The 20176-nt window shown below is 37.1% G+C and overlaps 3 protein-coding genes across 7 annotated transcripts in view; 1 reads left to right on the top strand and 2 right to left on the bottom strand.

Annotated features, from left to right (window-relative positions):
- hcn4 (hyperpolarization activated cyclic nucleotide-gated potassium channel 4) overlaps nucleotides 1-1843 on the bottom strand; it is a 100613-nt gene extending 98770 nt beyond the window's left edge. The window contains exon 1 of the mRNA XM_048169353.1: nucleotides 144-1843. Coding sequence (XP_048025310.1) covers nucleotides 144-811 — 668 coding nt within the window. The 5' untranslated portion in view covers nucleotides 812-1843. The remainder of the gene's footprint in view (nucleotides 1-143) is intronic.
- A 950-nt stretch (nucleotides 1844-2793) lies between these two features.
- LOC125253732 (meiotic recombination protein REC114) overlaps nucleotides 2794-20176 on the top strand; it is a 72711-nt gene continuing 55328 nt past the window's right edge. The window contains exons 1-7 of one of the 3 annotated variants that reach the window (XM_048167772.1): nucleotides 2795-3040; nucleotides 5157-5246; nucleotides 6448-6531; nucleotides 7010-7192; nucleotides 9513-9584; nucleotides 9717-9882; nucleotides 12237-12597. In XM_048167772.1, the coding sequence (XP_048023729.1) occupies nucleotides 2900-3040; nucleotides 5157-5246; nucleotides 6448-6531; nucleotides 7010-7192; nucleotides 9513-9584; nucleotides 9717-9881 (735 nt within the window). In that variant the 5' untranslated portion in view covers nucleotides 2795-2899 and the 3' untranslated portion in view covers nucleotide 9882; nucleotides 12237-12597. Of the gene's footprint in view, nucleotides 3041-5156; nucleotides 5247-6447; nucleotides 6532-7009; nucleotides 7193-9512; nucleotides 9585-9716; nucleotides 9883-12236; nucleotides 12598-20176 lie in introns of those variants that run through there. The other 2 variants (XM_048167770.1, XR_007181536.1) reach the window with 2 other exon arrangements.
- nptnb (neuroplastin b) overlaps nucleotides 11235-20176 on the bottom strand; it is a 58642-nt gene continuing 49700 nt past the window's right edge. For 2 of the 3 annotated variants that reach the window (XM_048167767.1, XM_048167769.1), the window contains 3 exons: nucleotides 12597-12618; nucleotides 12411-12502; nucleotides 11235-12319 (listed from right to left, as the gene is read on the bottom strand). In XM_048167767.1, coding sequence (XP_048023724.1) covers nucleotides 12442-12502; nucleotides 12597-12618 — 83 coding nt within the window. In that variant the 3' untranslated portion in view covers nucleotides 11235-12319; nucleotides 12411-12441. The remainder of the gene's footprint in view (nucleotides 12320-12410; nucleotides 12503-12596; nucleotides 12619-20176) is intronic. The other variant, XM_048167768.1, reaches the window with a different exon arrangement.

Here is a 20176-nt window from a genome sequence, read left to right as displayed (position 1 = left end):
TTTTCCTCTTCTTCAACAATAGTTTGACATTATTAAGATACCAGGCATGCATTTGGCTGTTTTGGCTCAGTCATTTTCCCCACAGCACTGACTGATCCCTATCTAAAGTGAGCAGTGCTTTAGAGGGACACAGAAGCTGTTACCTGAAATCACTGTACGGGTGAATAATCCAGAATCCCGCGGACTTGACCCGTTCCTGCTCCCGTTCCACCGCCTTCTCGCTCCCAAACATCCTCAGGGAGAACTTGTTGACCCCGGGCTGCAGCATCGCCCCGAACTGCCTGTGCATGAAGCCCGCTTGATAATACCTCTCGTCGTCCGGCAGGATCTGCTCGATGCCTTCCAGCTTTATAAAGCCAGGCTGCTGCTGATCCGGGAGTCCCTGATGCTGCTGGCTCGCACCGGCGGCATCCTCGCCGCCTTGCGCTCCGGGCTCCGCGGCTCCAGGAGGGCTCTCCTCGCTCGGGGTGACTTCTCCCTCCGTGATCAGACGCCTCTCCTCCGCTACATCCGAGTCGTGGACGTGCCGACTGGTGATGGACGAAAGGCTGCCTCGGAACCTCCGGCAGTCCCCGTTGGAGCTGGTCTTCACGGGTCTCCCGATGTCCGTCTCCATGATCACGGACTCTCCGCTTTTGGTCTCCCCGAGGGCTCTGCCGGAGGTCGGCGACGGCAGGGGCTTCATCCGGATGCTCTTCCTCCGGGTGTCCTTGTCGGTGTCTTCTGCATCACCCATGATGGACGCTTTCTGCCCGATGTGCTGTGGCAAACTGTAGAGCCTTTTACGCATGGACGAATGCAACCTGTCCATTATGACATTGAAACGGGCGCGCGATCAATTCAATGACAGATGAATCCAGTATACAGGTGTAATTATTGCCAACAGAACCCGAATAGTCTGAAGGGTCACCTGTCTTTCGCTCAAGCACATGCCACGGCGCATTAGGCTGCCCAAATTCGCCAGATCCACTGGTCTCCAGCTTCAAGGCACTGACTCTGTTGCTCTGCGAGCACGTAAAGTCTGAGGAATCGTCACGTGTGAGGGGGGACGCGGACGTGGAGGTCACGGACCCTCAGGATCCCTGTCAGCTGTCAATCACAAGCAAACGCCCGCGATCCAGTAACCCACATCCACCGCTGACATCTCCGCCTTCCGCCGTCCCGAGTCGCTCTGATCCCGTGAATATGGTGATGCTGATCTATCGGGTTGCCATAGAAGCGAGAGCGGCAGCTCAGCCCACCCACTCAGTGTCAGGTCCCCGACACCTAGGCGAAATAACTCACGATATACACAATATTCGCATTTCAGGGGCTATTTTACGCACGAAACTCAACATTTACAATGGCTTTATCAATTAAAATGATATTGTTTGATTATTATTATTATATTTTTTATTTAGGTCTATTTTTTTGTGTGTGTGATAGGTGTCAATAACACTGAGGAAAGTGGATTTATACAAATTAAACCACTGCTTTTTACATATTTTGTTGTTTTTTTAAAATATCTGTTTTCCAAAATGTTTCAAATTTTAACAAATTAGCCACTTATAAATATAACATTATTAAATAAATGACATTATTTGACTAAATATTGCACCAAAATGCATTATTTTAATTTTTCTAGCCTAACTATTATAAATATATAGTAGCGATCCTAACGCATGCGCATTGCGCGCATTTACACCCGCCAGAACCCAGAATAGCATACTACTGTTCAATAGTAAAAGTAGTATGCTACTGTCAATAAAAATTACATTGATTATTATTATTATATTTTTATTTAGGTCTATTTTTTTGTGTGTGATAGGTGTCAATAACACTGAGGAAAGTGGATTTATACAAATTAAACCACTGCTTTTTACATTTTTTTTTTAAATATCTGTTTTCCAAAATGTTTCAAATTTTAACAAATTAGCCACTTATAAATATAACATTATTGAATAAATGATATTATTTGACTAAATATTTCACCAAAATACATTATTTTAATTTTTCTAGCCTAACTATTGAAAATATATAGTAGCGATCCTAACGCATGCGCGTTGCGCGTTTACACCCGCCAGACCCAGAATAGCATACTACTGTTGATATGTCAGTAGTAAAAGTAGTATGCTACTGTCACTGAAAATAACATTATTATCATTATATTTTTATTTAGGACTATTTTTTTGTGATGATGATAGGTGTCAATAACACTGTGGAAAGTGGATTTATACAAATTAAACCACCACTTTTTACACATTTTTTTTTTTTTTTTCAAAAATGTGTCAAATTTTAATGAATTAGCCACTTGTAGATATAACATTAAATAAATTACATTATTAAACTAAATATTACACCAAAATACATTATTTTAATTTTTCTAGTGATCCTAATGTATGCACATTGCGCGTGTTTACACCCGCCAGAACCCAGAATAGCATACTACTGTTCACATTTCTAGGTTTCTCAGATACTGAAGTCGTGATAGTTGGGTTAACTTTTATAATAGTGAATGAGAGACTTCATTAAACATTTTTAGTGTTTCCATTTGCATAAATAGCAAAAGAAAACCTCCACAATTGTGTTTTCACTACTTTTAAAAAAAGAGGAAAAAATAGAGAGCAATAACAGCGCTAACTATTTTTTCGTAATTTGATGCAAAGGTAATATAATACAATGTATAGTGTTATAAAAGCACATACATTTTATATATATAAAAAAATAAAATTAAAATATAAAAAAACTTTTCAGGATTTACGATATTGATGACCGTTAAAACGCGTCATCAGTCTGTGAGTAGTAGTACGCATGCTAGTACACTATTTGAAAAAGTAACCGTCAACCACCCCGCCCTTGCTCCGCCTCCGCCTGTCAGTTTTACTCGCTTCAATTTCGGGTGGAAAAAGTAAACACGAACATGGAAAGTGATTCTTCACACAAAGAACATTCGAAAGACACGACAATATCCAAAAGTGTTTGGAAACTGCGACGCTACGGTCGATTTCTTCCGAAAGGAAAAGCAAAATCCAAGTCCTCAGGTAGTAACTGCGCGTGGAAGGTGAGACGTGAGGGAAAGTCCCGCCCTTTTCTCTTACCGCCGCCTGTATGTCAACGGAAGGGAAAACAGGACAATTTCGTTTTATAAGTGAAATATGTTTATTTTCTTATTCATTAAAGAGGGGAAAAATAGTTTTTAACCGTTAGTTTTTGCTGTTGTTTTATCGAAACTCAGAAAAAAAGATAACAAGTTTAAGTCAGCAAAATAAAACAAAACAGCGCTACTAGTAATACTATAAAAACAGTAATTATTATAAAATAAATTTGTTTAAAGACAGTGTGAGTGGTGCTTGCTCATGTAGTTGTCAACTACTACTATAATAAATTATTGTCAGTGATGTTTGGTGTGTTGCTATATTGCTAGGGTGTTGTTTATTGACGCTGGGTGTTTTGGATGGTTTCTAAGGCATTGTTAAGTGGATGCTGGGTGTTTTGGATGGTTGCTAGGGCATTATTAAATGAATGCTGGGTGTTTTGGGTGGTTTCTAGGTATTTTGGATGGTTTCTAGGGCATTATTAAATGGATGCTGGGTGTTTTGGATGGTTTCTAAGGTGTTGTTAAGTGGATGGTGGGTGTTTTGGATGATTTCTAAGGTGTTGTTAAGTGGATGGTGGGTGTTTTGGATGGTTTCTAAGGTGTTGTTAAGTGGATGCTGGGTGTTTTGGATGGTTTCTAAGGTGTTAAGTGGATGCTGGGTGTTTTGGATGGTTTCTAAGGTGTTGTTAAGTGGATGGTGGGTGTTTTGGGTGGTTTCTAGGTATTTTGGATGGTTTCTAGTGCATTATTAAATGGATGCTGGGTGTTTTGGATGGTTTCTAAGGTGTTGTTAAGTGGATGGTGGGTGTTTTGGGTGGTTTCTAGGTATTTTGGATGGTTTCTAGGGCATTATTAAATGGATGGTGGGTGTTTTAGATGGTTTCTAAGGCGTTGTTAAGTGGATGGTGGGTGTTTTGGATGGTTTCTAAGGTGTTAAGTGGATGCTGGGTGTTTTGGATGGTTTCTAAGGTGTTGTTAAGTGGATGGTGGGTGTTTTGGGTGGTTTCTAGGTATTTTGGATGGTTTCTAGGGCATTATTAAATGGATGGTGGGTGTTTTAGATGGTTTCTAAGGCGTTGTTAAGTGGATGGTGGGTGTTTTGGGTGGTTTCTAGGTATTTTGGATGGTTTCTAGGGCATTATTAAATGGATGCTGGGTGTTTTGGATGGTTTCTAAGGCATTGTTAAGTGGATGGTGGGTGTTTTGGGTGGTTTCTAGGTATTTTGGATGGTTTCTAGGGCATTGTTAAGTGGATGCTAGGTGTTTTGAGTGGTTTCTAAAGCATTGTTAAGTGGATGCTGGGTGTTTTGGGTGGTTTCTAGGTATTTTGGATGGTTTCTAGGGCATCGTTAAATGGATGCTGGGTGTTTTGGATGGTTTCTAAGGCATTGTTAAGTGGATGGTGGGTGTTTTGGGTGGTTTCTAGGTATTTTGGATGGTTTCTAGGGCATTGTTAAGTGGATGCTAGGTGTTTTGAGTGGTTTCTAAAGCATTGTTAAGTGGATGCTGGGTGTTTTGGATGGTTTCTAAGGCGTTGTTAAGTGGATGCTGGGTGTTTTGGGTGGTTTCTAGGTATTTTGGATGGTTTCTAGGGCATCGTTAAATTGATGCTGGGTGTTTTGGATGGTTTCTAAGGCATTGTTAAGTGGATGCTGGGTGTTTTGGGTGGTTTCTAGGTATTTTGGATGGTTTCTAGGGCATCATTAAATGGATGCTGGGTGTTTTGGATGGTTTAAGGCTTTGTTAAGTGGATGCTTGGCGTTTTGGGTGGTTTCTAGGTATTTTGGATGGTTTCTAAGGCATTGTTTAGTGGATCCTGGGTGTTTTGGATGGTTTAAGGTGTTGTTAAGTGGATGCTGGGTGTTTTGGGTGGTTTCTAGGTATTTTGGATGGTTTCTAGGGCATCATTAAATGGATGCTGGGTGTTTTGGGTGGTTTCTAGGTATTTTGGATGGTTTCTAGGGCATCATTAAATGGATGCTGGGTGTTCTGGGTTGTGTCCACCCTCAAGTAAGTCTACCCTCAAGTCTTTCTTATATTCTGGTCTCAAAATCAGTTTCATAATTTGTGTTTCTTTCAGATTTTCGAGTCCAGTGAAAGCGCTGGCCAGCTGGAGTTGAATATTCTGGGCTCTGGTCATCTGCTAGTATCCCAAGGCCAAGAACTCTTGGTAAGATTATGTAAAAACACACAGTATCTGACTGTCCAGTGACCAATAAACATGTTTTTTGGGAGGGCATGTTGGCAGTTTATAAAATGGTGCTCTCTAAGCCGTCAACACTCCTCTTCCCATCAGGCTCTAAGTGCAGGGTCAGGATAGCGCAGGTTCCGCTGAGCCCATCATAAGAGCTTGACCGTATTTCTTTTCACCCGTAGAAAGAACAGCATAATCCCCTTCCCGTCCTGCTGGGCCTTTCGCTGTCCCTCAGGGATTGCCAGGCTGAGTGCTTCGGATATCTCCCAACAATAAGCCTCAATCTTGGACTCGTGGACACAATAGTCTCTGGCTCCTCATGGTGCATTTGGAGAATGAGTCACATTTTGAGCTTTTATGCACAACAACAGAGCCAAACGAGGCAGTGCGCCCATCCGGAGCAAAGCATCGGGTGATTTTGATGTTCAGTTACGGATATGTGTCTATAATCTGAACAGCACACGCAGCAAGTTTATTAAGTAGTTTCCAAATTCAATAAAACGCTACACTACTTCCATTTCCATCAAATGTGCTTCTTAAGTGTAAAACATAATATAATTGTTCTTTACTTGCAACAACAACAAACCAGAAAGTGCAAAGAACAATGCTGATGTGATACTTTAAATTCATCTTTGCAGAGAGGAAAAATCTACTTAATTGTCTTAATTTAACTGAAACCTAATCCTGGCTTAATCTAAGCCCTGTCTGTGAAACCAGGCCATAGTTTTATAAGAAATTAGGTGAAAGTGTCCCTGTTCTTGCTGTAAAACTTCACCTACACCCACTTTAGTAGAAGTGTTAGTAGCAATACTAAAAGTAGTAGTTGAAGAACTAGAATGAATGTTGGTTACACAGTGAACATGACAGCCCCCTTCTGACATGCTTGTGTAACAGCAAAAATCCCTTGCACTCAATTGTGGCAGCAACTTTTGCATTGGTAAAAAACATTAATATTTTCTCCATAGCATAAACAATTAGTATGTTACTTGATGGGATTGACAGGAACCAAATATGCATCACATAAGCAGATTCTGCATTAGAAACACTGGAGGAGGTTGCTAATGACAGGTTCGTGCTGCTCTGCTTATATGATGTTTTCAGCCTGATATAATCCTATTAAACGAGTCTCTGCTGGATAATGATGATGTGTGGTCCTATTTTCTTGTGTTTTTTGTAGGAGGGTTTCTCTTTGCTCAATGCACAGAGCTTCCTGAAGATCCAGCACAAATCAGACAGTCTGCTGTTCAACATCACAATAAAGGTCAGAAGCAGCAGCACTGTGATTTCTCACATTTATCTTATATAAAAGCATGTGATTTATGTGTGTTGTCCTGGAGGTAGGCTCCGCCTCTTCGTCCTTGAAAGCAATAAACAATTTTAATATGCAAATTTAAAAAAAAAAGCTGCTTCTTCTGAGTGACCTTCAACTTACAGCTCAAAGACAAACTCTGTGCTTGTTAATTAAGCTAATGATCTCTTCTCTTCTAAAAAATACCTACTTCATGAATACTGATGCACTTCTTGAGAACAACAGATCCTACTGAAGTTGCGATATGGTTGCAAACAGCACAGCATCCTATAGGTGGAAATATATGTTTGTTTTGCTGAATGATAGTTGAATTTCTTAAGTTCCAAATATATTTTTAAAAGAACACGTGGGTGATATAAAAATACAGCAGAGCTGAAAATGCAGTCAGGTCACAGAGATGTTTCTGTTTTCTGTTTTGTACGTGTGTAAGGGTGAGAGCCGTTTGATCAGACTGCAGTTTGGTGGCAGTAGTCAGGCTGAAGCGGTGGATTTCTGCAGTAAAGCTCTGGAGAAGCTGCAGGATTATGTTCCTGTCCAGGAGCATCTGACCACACCTGCTTCTGCTGCACCGTCTGATCCTGAAGAACCCGGAACTTCTACACAGCAGCAGAAGGTCGGAAATACTCACCCTGATGCTGCAGACTTTTTATTTTCCATCCATCCATCCATCCATCCATCCATCCATCCATCATCCACCCACCATCCATCCATCCATCCATCCATCCACCCATCTATCCATTCATCCATCCATCCATCCATCCACCCATCTATCCATTCATCCATCCATCCATCCATCATCCACCCACCATCCATCCATCCATCCACCCATCTATCCATTCATCCATCCATCCATCCATCCATCCATCCATCCATCCATCCATCCATCCATCTATCCATTCATCCATCCATCCATCCATCCACCCATCCATCCATCCATCCATTCATCCATCCATCCATCCATCATCCATTTATCCATCCATCCATCCATCCATCCATTCATCCATCCATCCATCATCCATCTATCCATTCATCCATCCATCCATCATCCATTTATTCATCCATCCATCCATCCATCTATCCATTCATCCATCCATCCATCATCCATTTATCCATCCATCCATCCATCCATCCATCTATCCATCCATCCATCCATCCATCATCCATTTATCCATCCATCCATCCATCCATTTATCCATCCATCCATCCATCCATCCATCCATCCATCCATCCATCTATCCATTCATCTATCCATCCATCATCCATTTATCCATCCATCCATTCATCCATCCATCCATCATCCACCCACCATCCATCCATCATCCATCCATCCATCCATCCATCCATCCATTTATCCACCCACTCATCCATCCATCCATCCATCCATCATCCATTTATCCATCCATCCATCCATCCATCCATCCATCCATCCACCCATTCATCCATCCATCCATCCATCCATCTATCCATCATCCATCCACCCATCCATCCATCCATCCATCCATCCACCCATCCATCCATCCTCCATCCATCCATCCATCCATCCATCCATCCATCCATCCATCCACCCACCCATCCATCCTCCATCCATCCATCCATCCATCCATCATCCATATATCATCCACCCACTCATACTTCATCCATTTATCCATCGATCCACCCACCCATCCATCATCCATTTATCCATCCATTTATCCATCCATCCATCCATCATCCATTTATCCATCCATCCACCCACCCATCCATCATCCATTTATCCATCCATCCATCCATCCATCATCCATCATCCATTTATCCATCCATCCACCCACTCATCCATCATCCATTTATCCATCCATCCATCCATCCATCCATCCATCCATCATCCATTTTTCCTTCCATCCATCATCCATCATTATCCATATATCCATCCTCCATCCATCCATCCATCCATTTAAAGTTTGTTAACATTAAAGGGAAATCTATGGGGAAATAATGATATGTAGGTACTACTAAAGCTACTATCTATCTGGACTTACTGTACATAATATTTATATAAAGCGATAAACAGTTGAAATTATCTGTGCAACAAGATTAATGCATTTAATGTGATGTATAACAGAAAATTTAGCAGGAAATAATGTAAAGTAGGAAAGAATTTAACTGGATCATGACACAACTGGCTTGTGATTTTCTGGATTAATGTTAGTTTTTTCTTGGTTAGTCAAAATCATTTGAGCAGTTATCATATTTTGATGAAAGAGTATAAAGATTGTTAATCTATCTATCTGGACTTACTGTACACAATTTTTATATTAGGCAATAAAGAGTTAAAATTTATTGTGCAACACGATTAATGCATGTAACGTGACGTATAACAGAATATTAACAGGAAATAACGTTGGACAGAATTTAACTGGATCATGACGCAACTGATTAATATTAGTTTTTCACTTTGTTAGTCAGCAGAAATCATTTGAGAAGTTATCAATATGAAAGATTGTTTTTTGTCTTTATTATATAATGCACCAATTAAGTGTGCATAATTAGACCTTGAATATTTATTAAAAAATGACATTTTTGTCAGTTTTGATTTCAGTTAATTTAAACTAATAATGAATGTTAATTTGGAATTTTTGTCACTAGGTGGCGCTGTTGCCACATAATGATATTAAATGGGCAACGAGCAAAATAATCCCACCCTCAGCTGAACTGCTTATTTGTGAATCTGAAATGTAAATACATAGACTTGAGGCTCTAAAGATAGTGAACACAAGCACAAAGGGAAATCTCTTTGTAAAATATGGTTAGTGGCATTGTCTCCTCACAGCAGGGATGAGAAAGATTGTCAGGGTCGAGGACATTCAATTAGTAATGAAGTTATTGATCGGCTGGCGAGGCCCTCCGTGTGAGTCCTGAGACTATAATGAATGGATCTATTTCTGTTTCCACTTCAGGCTCCTGAAGATGCACCACAGGCGGCCCCTGTCGTTGCCATGGGACCGCTGTCAATCAAACACCTTTCTCAGGTACTGACTACAGCAAACAATCAACACCAGATCAGCTTTCAGAGCAAGTGATATTTTAATTTGACCTCTCTGAGATGTCATCCATGAAGTGCACACTGACTTTTTCATGCATTATAATCTCTTCCTCTTCAGTACTTCCTGGGCGAGTGTGAGCTGTCCCTGCCGATGGCGTATCAGCAGTGCACGCTGCCCTCTGGAGACCTGGAGGCACTACTGCGCCTCTGTCTGCTCGATGCTGGTTTTCCTGCATTCGTAGAGGAAGTCGAGAAGAAGCTAAAGGAGCTAATGCAAGAATGAGGTAGAGCTGTGATTGTTAACTAAAACTATTAAAAATCAATTAAATAAAAATCCTTTTAAAAATGTAATAAAAAATAGAAATGATGCCTTGGCGACTAACTGAAACAAAATAATTTGTACTAAAATTATTAAGGCTAAAACGTAAATAACAATAAAAAAGAAATATAAAAAAAAACTGATAAAAATGATAAAATCACAAAATTACTAAATTTAAAATGAAACAAAAAATATAAATTAAAGCTAATTCAAAATATTAATAAATACTATAATAGTATATAAATAACTAAAGCTATTACAAATCATTTCATTAACTGAAATAAAATATAAATATTAGATTAAAAAAAAACTTCTGAAAATGTAAAAAAAAATAGAAATTATGCTTTGGCAACTAACTGAAATAAAATAAGTTGTACTGTTAAAGTTGGACTAAATCTGAAATAAAAATAAAATAGAAATATTAAAAGCACATAAAATTATTAAAATTAGAATGAAAACAAAAAATATAAAAATGAAAGCTAATTCAAAATATTAATAAATACTATAATAGTATATAAACAATAAACACTGCTCAAAACAAAAAAGATAAAAAAGCACAACAAAATTACCAAAAATGGAACTAAAATTAAAATCTAATTTAAAACATTAATAAATACTATAATAGTATGTAAATAATACAAAAATAAAACACTGCTCAAAATCAAAACTAATACAAAAGGCAAAAGCACATAACAAATTTACTAAAACTGGAACTAAAATTAAAATGAAAAAATAAAAATTAAAGCCAATTCAAAACATTAATAAATAGTATATGAATAATATTAAAATAACAGCTCAAAATCAAAACTAATAAAAATGGCAAAAGTACATAGCAAAATTATTTAAACGAAAATGAAAACTCTCTCTCACACACACACACACACACACACATATATATATATATATATATATATTTAAAGCTAAATCAAAACAATAATGATATATAAATAATACTAAAATAACTGTTAAAAATCAAAACTAATAAAAATGGAAAAGCACATAAAATTATTAAAACTGGAACTAAAATTAAAATGAACAAAAAATAAAGCTAATTCAAAACATTAATAAATACTATAACAGTATATAAATACAAAAAAAATGCTCAAAATCAAAACTAATAAAAATGGCAGAAGCACATAGGCAAAATTACTAAAACTAAAACACATTAAATCTAATTCAAAACTATAATAGTATATAAATAATACTAAAACACTCCTCAAAATCCAGTTACGCCTTTGATAAGCTCCGCCCCCACTGGTTACTGTTGCTAAGTCAGAAAAGCTTTTCAGAAAGCACAATAACACAGAAACACTGGCATATTTTTGGAACCTTTATTCTGAAAAAGGAAAATTGGTTTCACATAGTTTGTAATGGCTTTAGCTCCACCCACTTCCTCCCTTGTATGTTGGTCCATTGTTATGGTGACGCACACTGTATTGATCAGGAGTTGTCATGCAACTACAGCAGTGCATTTCAAATGCGAAGCACCCTTATCTCACTGTCCCATTAAAGCTTTTTTATTCTCTGAAATTAAACAAACCCACCCCACCTTACAATTGTCAGTAGGTCTATATGAATACATATTGCATAGGATTATAGCCATGCTGTACAAGAATCATCTTTTCTCTATAAAGAAACAACATTAAAAAAAAAGATATATTCTTTTTCTTTTTACAGATGCTATCGTAATATTTGAACACTTACAGCACCACATTTACAAGACGTCTAAATAACTCTAGAAAATAAATGTTATTACATGTATCCATTTCATTTAATACAATATCAGCTTTTTAAGATTAAATACTGTTCTGCCACTCACAAAGGTTCTTGCATTCTAGTTTAAGACAAAACATCTCCTTTTATTATTGGATGATAAACTGTACAAAGATCTTGATGATTCCTTACTTTTTTATCCATTTAAATTTCTTTAAAAACACACACACACACACTCTGATATGCTCTCGCTCGCTCACACACACATACACACACAAGTTATTCATTTGGATGCAACGCCATTTAAAGTAACAATAGAAAAACGATATCTGAATCTTATTAGATTATGTTATTGCATGCATTCGAGACAACATGTAGATATGAAAAAGAATTAGTGCAGCAGGAGGGCATGATAAAAGAAAGAAATGCAACGTTAACAGCACATGTAGTAAAATCATCATCATCACCACCACCGTCAGAATGATTCAGTCAGCGTCCACATTCACACAGATCATGAGCCTGAATAAGGCAAACTTAAGACAGTCTTTATTGTTCGTTTCTGCCAGTGTAATGCTGTCGTTATTGTTGTTTTCTTCACCACGTGAGGCAGGATGTGCGCCGCTGAAAACCGCCAGGAGCGTCTCCTCTCCTTGGATACGTCCGTATGGTCAGGATATGCAGTTGGTCGTCTGGAAACAGGAAGCGGGGAGGGATTTAGTCACCTAAAGGGAACATTTGCATGCTGATTTGTGACTAGAGAATGAATTGTAATGCATAAACCTTCAGCGTTCTTCTACGTTGGTCCGTTGGCTCAGTTGGTGTTCCGCTGTCGTACGTTTTTGTCTTTGTGGTTGTTCGTGGAGTTTGTTTTTCTGGATGACAGATGTGTACGGTTCACAATTAATACACACTTTGATGCATCATAACAAATTATTTACACAAGTTTTAATAAACACATGTTCTTACATTGGTGCAGCTGGTTCATCATCTTCATCAGGGTCGACGCGCAGGTGAATAACATGCAAGAAAAAAGACATTAATCCATCAATCTTTACACTGGATGGTTTTACTGAAGAGAAAGTTTCATGTAACACACAAAAGGAGATGATAAACATGATTGTTATTTCATTGTAAAATGCAACAGCAACAGCAGGAGAATACATTTTTTGAATTAGTTATATTATTGAAACCAACATGCTGATATGTTCTCATGTTCAGACACATAATTGGTTTTGTGAGAATGTTAGTAAATGTTTAGATTTACAAGAAAACCCATGATCTCTTTACTGAAGATACACAGCAAAATCCGCAGAGTTACATTTAATGAGATAATTAAGCAATTAATTAATGATTGCGCATTAGTGATGAACACCTGCTGTTAACAAGCAGAATCACTGAAGAAATAAGAAAAAACACTGTGACTTAAGTCACAGCCTTAATTATCTCATTAACTTTAACTCTGCTTCAGTGTTATTTTAACACTATTTATAGAGGGACCATATGCACTCTGAGCAGAGTTGATTTAACTCTGGGGATTTTGCTGTGTATTATCTGGGTTCCCAAGGTCATCAAAAACCTGGAAATATTAGGAGATTTCTATGGTGACTAAACATTTCCGTTGTTACACTTAATGTAAAACAAATATCATCAGCTAGACACTGATTACTGAGTGTAATTTTAAAAAATTGGTAACACTTTACAATAAGGTTCCATTAATTAAAGGGTTAGTTCACCTAAAAATGAAAATTATGTCATTAATGACTCACCCTCATGTCGTTCCAAACCCGTAAGACCTCCGTTCATCTTCAGAACACAGTTTAAGATATTTTAGATTTAGTCCGAGAGCTTTCTGTCCCTCCATTGAAAGTGTATGTACGGTAGACTGTCCATGTCCAGAAAGGTAATAAAAACATCATCAAAGTAGTCCATGTGACATCAGTGGGTTAGTTAGAATTTTTTGAAGCATTGAAAATACATTTTGGTCCAAAAATAACAAAAACTATGACTTTATTCAGCATTGTCTTCTCTTCCGGAATACTTTCCATTGAATCGATTCCATTGAATTGATTCCATTGAATTGATTCCATTGAATCCTTTCATCTGTCGGCGTTGGTAATGCACTTTTACGTCACCGTGGTTCTTTTTGGTGATTAGGACATCCGCAACATGCACACTTACGCACCATTTTAAAAAAATATAGCAATACCAAAATACAAACAACGTAGAATAGCTTGAATACAGCGTGCGTCTCCCTCAGACTGTAAACTAAGCTCGGGCGCACCGGATAACACGTCAGCAGCGTCACTGCGGAGTCATGAACCACACTCCGGAGCAGAAGGGGGTGGTAATGCACCAATAAGCTGGATGCCAACCGCCGTAAAACAGGAAAGAAGAAGAAGAAGAAGCGTGAACGCGAATTGACAACAGACCCGGAAGAGAATACAACGCTGAATAAAGTCGTAGTTTTTGTTATTTTTGGACCAAAGTGTATTTTCGATGCTTCAAAATGTCGCGGATGTCCTAATCGCCAAAAACAACCACGGTGACGTAAAAGTGCATTACCAACGCAGATGAAAGGATTCAATGGAATCAATTAAATGGAATCGATTCAATGGAATCAATTCAATGGAATCAGTTCAATGGAATCAATTCAATGGAATCAGTTCAATGGAATCAGTTCAATGGAAAGGATTCCGGAAGAGAATACAACGCTGAATAAAGTCGTAGTTTTTGTTATTTTTGGACCAAAGTGTATTTTCGATGCTTCAAAATGTCGCGGATGTCCTAATCGCCAAAAACAACCACGGTGACGTAAAAGTGCATTACCAACGCAGATGAAAGGATTCAATGGAATCAATTAAATGGAATCGATTCAATGGAATCAGTTCAATGGAATCAGTTCAATGGAATCAGTTCAATGGAAAGGATTCCGGAAGAGAAGACAATGCTGAATAAAGTCGTAGTTTTTGTTATTTTTGGACCAAAATGTATTTTCGATGCTTCAAAAACTTCTAACTAACCCACTGATGTCACATGGACTACTTTGATGATGTTTTTATTACCTTTCTGGACATGGACAGTCTACCGTACATACACTTTCAATGGAGGGACAGAAAGCTCTCGGACTAAATCTAAAATATCTTAAACTGTGTTCTGAAGATGAACGAAGGTCTTACGGGTTTGGAACGACATGAGGGTGAGTCATTAATGACATAATTTTCATTTTTGGGTGAACTAACCCTTTAATGCATTATCTAACATTAACTAACAATGAGCAATACATTTGTTACATGATTAATATTTGTTCATATTACAACTATATAATACTGCTATTCTTTGTTAGTTGTTAGCTCGGGTCTAGGGATGTCTATTTACATACACTGCCCGGTCATAAAAAACGTCGCTTTTTAGATTTTAATAGGCAAATAATTAAGAATCTATGAATGGATCATTATTACAGTGATTATTATGTTTCTAGCATGTTTTATGTTTGGCAACGGTTCTTCTAACCCTAACAGATGGAGTGTGTAGCTTTTCATTTCTTAAACAACCATGTAGGAAAACACATCATGGCCATATTCCCGGATGACAATGCCAATATTCATCAGGGTTAAAATTGTGAAAGAATGGTTGGGAGGGAACATGAAGAATCATTTTCACACATGAATTGGCACCTCTGAGTCCAGACCTTAAATTCATTGAAAGTCTTTGGGATGTGCTGGAGGATTATTTTCAATCATCCTGTTAAACCGCTTCACAAATCATATCAACAATTCATTCACGAATCTTGAGTCAACAAATCACTGATTCAATGATTCGTTCAGAGCGACTCTCCAGTGAATGAATTTACAAGTCTGACAGAAAATTAGCCACGAACTGGATCCTTGAGTGTGTGCACGACTGATGGCGAAAAGTAAGTTAGACTACTAATGTAATGTTGAATTTTAGGGTTAATTATTGTAACTGAAAGTCATATTTAGGTCACAACTGTCAGTTGTTTGTGAACTAAATCTGCTGTAGAGGGCGATCTGTTTAAGCCCACTGAAATGCTTTAAAGGTGCCCAAGAATGCTTTTTCACAAGATGTAATATAAGTCTAAGGTGTCCCCTGAATGTGTCTGTGAAGTTTCAGCTCAAAATACCCCATAGATTTTTTTTAATTAATTTTTTTAACTGCCTATTTTGGGGCATCATTAACTATGCACTGATTTTTTCAGCGCGCCGCCCCTTTAATTCGCGTGCTCCCTGCCACACGAGCTCTCGATTATATTATAGCACATTTACAAAGTTCACACAGCTAATATAACCCTCAAATGGATCTTTACAAGATGTTCGTCATGCATGCTTCGAATTATGTGCGTAAAGTATTTATTTTGATGTTTATATTTGATTCTCTATGAGTTTGAGGCTGTGCTCTGTGGCTAACGGCTAATGCTACACTGTTGGAGAGATTTATAAAGAATGAAGTTGTGTTTATGAATTATACAGACTGCAAGTGTTTAAAAATGAAAATAACAACGGCTCTTGTCTCCGTGAATACAGTAAGAAACGATAGTAACTTTAACCTCATTTAACAGTACATTAGCAACATGCTAACGAAACATTTAGAAAGACAATTTACAAATATCACTAAAAATATCATGCTATCATGGATCATGTCAGTTATTATTGCTCCATCTGCCATTTTCGCTGTTGTTCTTGCTTACCTAGTCTGTTGATTCACCTGTGCAGATCCAGACGTTAGTGGCTGCCCTTGTCTAATGCCTTTCATAATGTTGGGAACATGGGCTGGCATATGCAAATATTGGGGCGTACACCCCGACTGTTACGTAACAGTCGGTGTTATGTTGAGATCTGCGTGTTTTCCGGAAGTCTTTTAAACAAATGAGATTTACATAAGAAAGAGAAAGCAATGGAGTTTGAAACTCAATGTATGTCTTTTCCATGTACTGAACTCTTGTTATTCAACTATGCCGAGATAAATTCAAATTTTGAATCTAGGGCACCTTTAATGCGGACACGTCCACATCAATGTGTCTACAGATCACAATCTCGATTCAAACTGATCAAATCACATGTTAAAACTAGCCTAACTTGCCGCTTCAAATAACTTTTGTATCAATTACATTGTTACGCCACTAGGAGGCGACAAGTGACTGTTAAACTGTATTTGACATTGAATGATTTATTGAAAAGATTTGTTCAAATACATTGATTCATCCAGTAATGAAACAAGTGAAGTAGTTATGAGTGAGTCATTGAATCATTCATTCAAAACCATTTTTAAATAATTAAATTAAATATTTTAAATAGACTGCAGCAATTAATATTTTGTCCTCTAGTAAATAATTATATTTTGTTTAGTTATTATTTTGTTTGTTTAATTATGATCTCTATTTGAAAGAAAAAAATCTTGATTCTCATTTTATCCAGAATCGTGCAACTTTAACACAAATTAAAATAACACGTGCACGTTTAATGTATTTAGTCCTATGTTTCGTCTGTTTTTATATTGTTTGTCAACACACATTACATATTATGTATCTGCGTCCACTAATCTTCATCCATAGGCCTACTCACTAGTGCTGGCTATTTGACAATTCATAATCATTCATAATTTTTTGAGCAATAGGATTATATAAAATATACAAATTTAATTATATGTGGCCTTTATAAAATTACAAAATAAACATTCATCAATCAGTACTTTTTTACTTAAGTACATTAAAAATCAAGTACTTTTGTACACTGTAAAAAATGACAGTAAAAGACTGTAAAAATGCTGCGGTGAAAAACTGTCAATTGGTTTACAGAAAGTTTCCGTACTATATACGGTGAATAACTGTAATAGATCTAACGGTACATTTAATGTAATTTTACGGTAAAATACTGTTAAATTCACAGTTTTTGGAAGTGAAAATAACAATTCATTGTAAAATTTACAGTGAAAAACCATAAATTGACATTCCCACAATTCCCTGCGTGACACTTCACATACAAAACAGATATTAGTACTTTATTAGATTGGTAAATTATATCAGTTAATGAAATACGTTATTTTACCGTAAATTGAACAGATTTTTTTTTACGTTGCTACTGTATTTTTTACGGTAAAGTTCTGGCAACCACAGCTGCCGTTTTTTTTACCGTAAATTTTACTGGGATTTTTTTTTACCGTGTATTTTGTTTAGTTACTATTTTGTTTGTTTAATTATGATCTCTATTTGAATCCAGAATCGTGCAACTCTAACACAAATTAAAATAACACGTGCACGTTTAATTTTAAAAAATGTTATGTATTTAGTCCTATGTTTCGTCTGTTTTTATATTGTTTGTCAACACGCATTACATATTATGTATCTGCGTCCACTAATTTTCATCCATAGGCCTACTGACTAGTGCTATTTGACAATTCATAATCATTCATCATTTTTTGAGCAATAGGATTATATATAATATAAAATTTACAAATTTAATTATATGTGGCATTTATAAAATTACAAAATAAACACTCATCAATCAGTACTTTTTTACTTAAGTACATTAAAAAATCAAGTACTTTTGTACTTTCACTCCAAAAAATTGAAAAGGAGCACTAAATACTTTCACTTGAGTCATATTTTATGATACGTATCTGTACTTTTACTCAAGTACTTGATTTGTGTACTTCGTCCACCACCTCTTGATGGAAATAACATCACAACATGTATTTCCATCATGGTTTTTTTATAACAATAAACGATGTTTTATGACAAATCATGAGAATGCATTACAAGCATTCAATGATTTATTTATCATCGATTGATCGTTAGCATCCCTACTCAGGTCCATTAAATAATATGAACAAATACAACTTTAATTTTAATAATGTATTAGAAAGTGTTAAAATTAATGTCAGCTATGATTAATAAATGCCTTTTCATTGTCAATTCATGTTAGCTAATGCAATTCACTAATGTTAAAAAAATGGAACCTTGTTGTAAAGTGTTACCAGAAATCCTTATCCATTAATCATAAACAACTGGAAAAGACAAGGAAATCAATTGGTGTGGTATAACCCTGCATAATTCTACTCTGCAAATGAATAAAACAACAGCACACAACTCAAGTCTGGAGATGTTTAGAGAGCAGGTTATTACTGATGCAGGAAGGTTGTTTCAGTTAGAGGTCACTGAAGAAGAGAGATGTGTCTCTCCATAGACAGATGGGTAGTTCTGGTTAGTGTATGCATGCGCCCACATACAGCAGCATTCACAGTGCTGGACAACAAGCAGGTTATGACAGGACAGTGTGACTCTCTGATACACATTTGAGCTAAAAACCTCATCCACCTTCAGATCAACACAGCGCAAAAAATAATCTACCCGTTTTTCCCTCACTACATATAACAGACCAAACGAATGTGATGCAACTTTAACTTCTACTACAACACTGATGCACATGTGATCAGTGTAGGCAAGATGGAGGGGTTAAAGGTGCTGTAAGCAATGTTTTTTTGGAATAGCACACATAAAATGTCACTACTACCTGAGAGATTTCACTGAAATAGGTGTCACATCTGTCTCTGACTGCACTAGATCAAAGACGTTAGATAAACAAAGACGGTGCACTCATGTTACTATCGAGTCAGGGGAGCAGCCCACTTTTTTTTAGCCAATAAGAAACATTCTCCGTCTGTCAATCATTTTGTATTGCTTACAACGCCTTTAATTGCACATTGCAAATGCATTGCAATTTCAATAATTGATAAACATTGATCTTGCTCATGATATAAAGTCTTATATACAGCTGCTTATATACATGCACTAAAAAAATTGCTAGTAAATTTCACCTATAATTACACAGAAACGGCAAGTAACATTGAACTTAATGTGTAATTTTGAAGTAGAAAGACTGAAATATCATTTTATAATGTATGCTTCCCTTCTAGTATGCACATTTTTAGTGGCATGATCTTATTTTTCTTAGCAGTAATATATCCCAAACCATGGCCACCGTTGTGCAGCCGGCTAATAACGTTTAACATTTAATTATTAGTTGACCTCCGGGGATCAAATCGGCATCACTGTGAACAAACGTTCATGCAGTAATTCACTTTCGCTCATGTCAGATGCTCTAAAGGTGTAGAGGACATCGCTGTTGAAAATATGAAATCCTGGCACGAGGATTTCAGCTGTGATGTGCGTCATAGCATTATGTCCTCATCTCGGATTCTGTTGATAAGACTGTGGGCAGATATAATCTACCTTAATCTAGCGCACCCTCCCATCACTCCCTCTCCTGGGGACAAATCCTCCCCAAACCACAAAACAGAACACGCTGTTCATGCACGCAAACTTTCTCTCCTTACATGCGGTCTTGTTGTAATAGGGTCTGTAGAGGCCATTCAGCAAGTCATCCAGTGCAAAACAAACAGCCAGACACATGCCAGAATTTATGGTTAAAAACTAAGCAATGAACTCTCTGTATTTCGATCCACGTTACTATGATCTATTTATTCATGAGGAAGGTGTGCCATAAGTGACAGCTTTGATTATATGACCTGAA

Source organism: Megalobrama amblycephala, linkage group LG19 (assembly GCF_018812025.1).
Source record: "Megalobrama amblycephala isolate DHTTF-2021 linkage group LG19, ASM1881202v1, whole genome shotgun sequence".
In the NCBI taxonomy this organism is placed as follows: domain Eukaryota; kingdom Metazoa; phylum Chordata; class Actinopteri; order Cypriniformes; family Xenocyprididae; genus Megalobrama; species Megalobrama amblycephala.
This window is presented reverse-complemented; position numbering and strand designations above follow the sequence as displayed.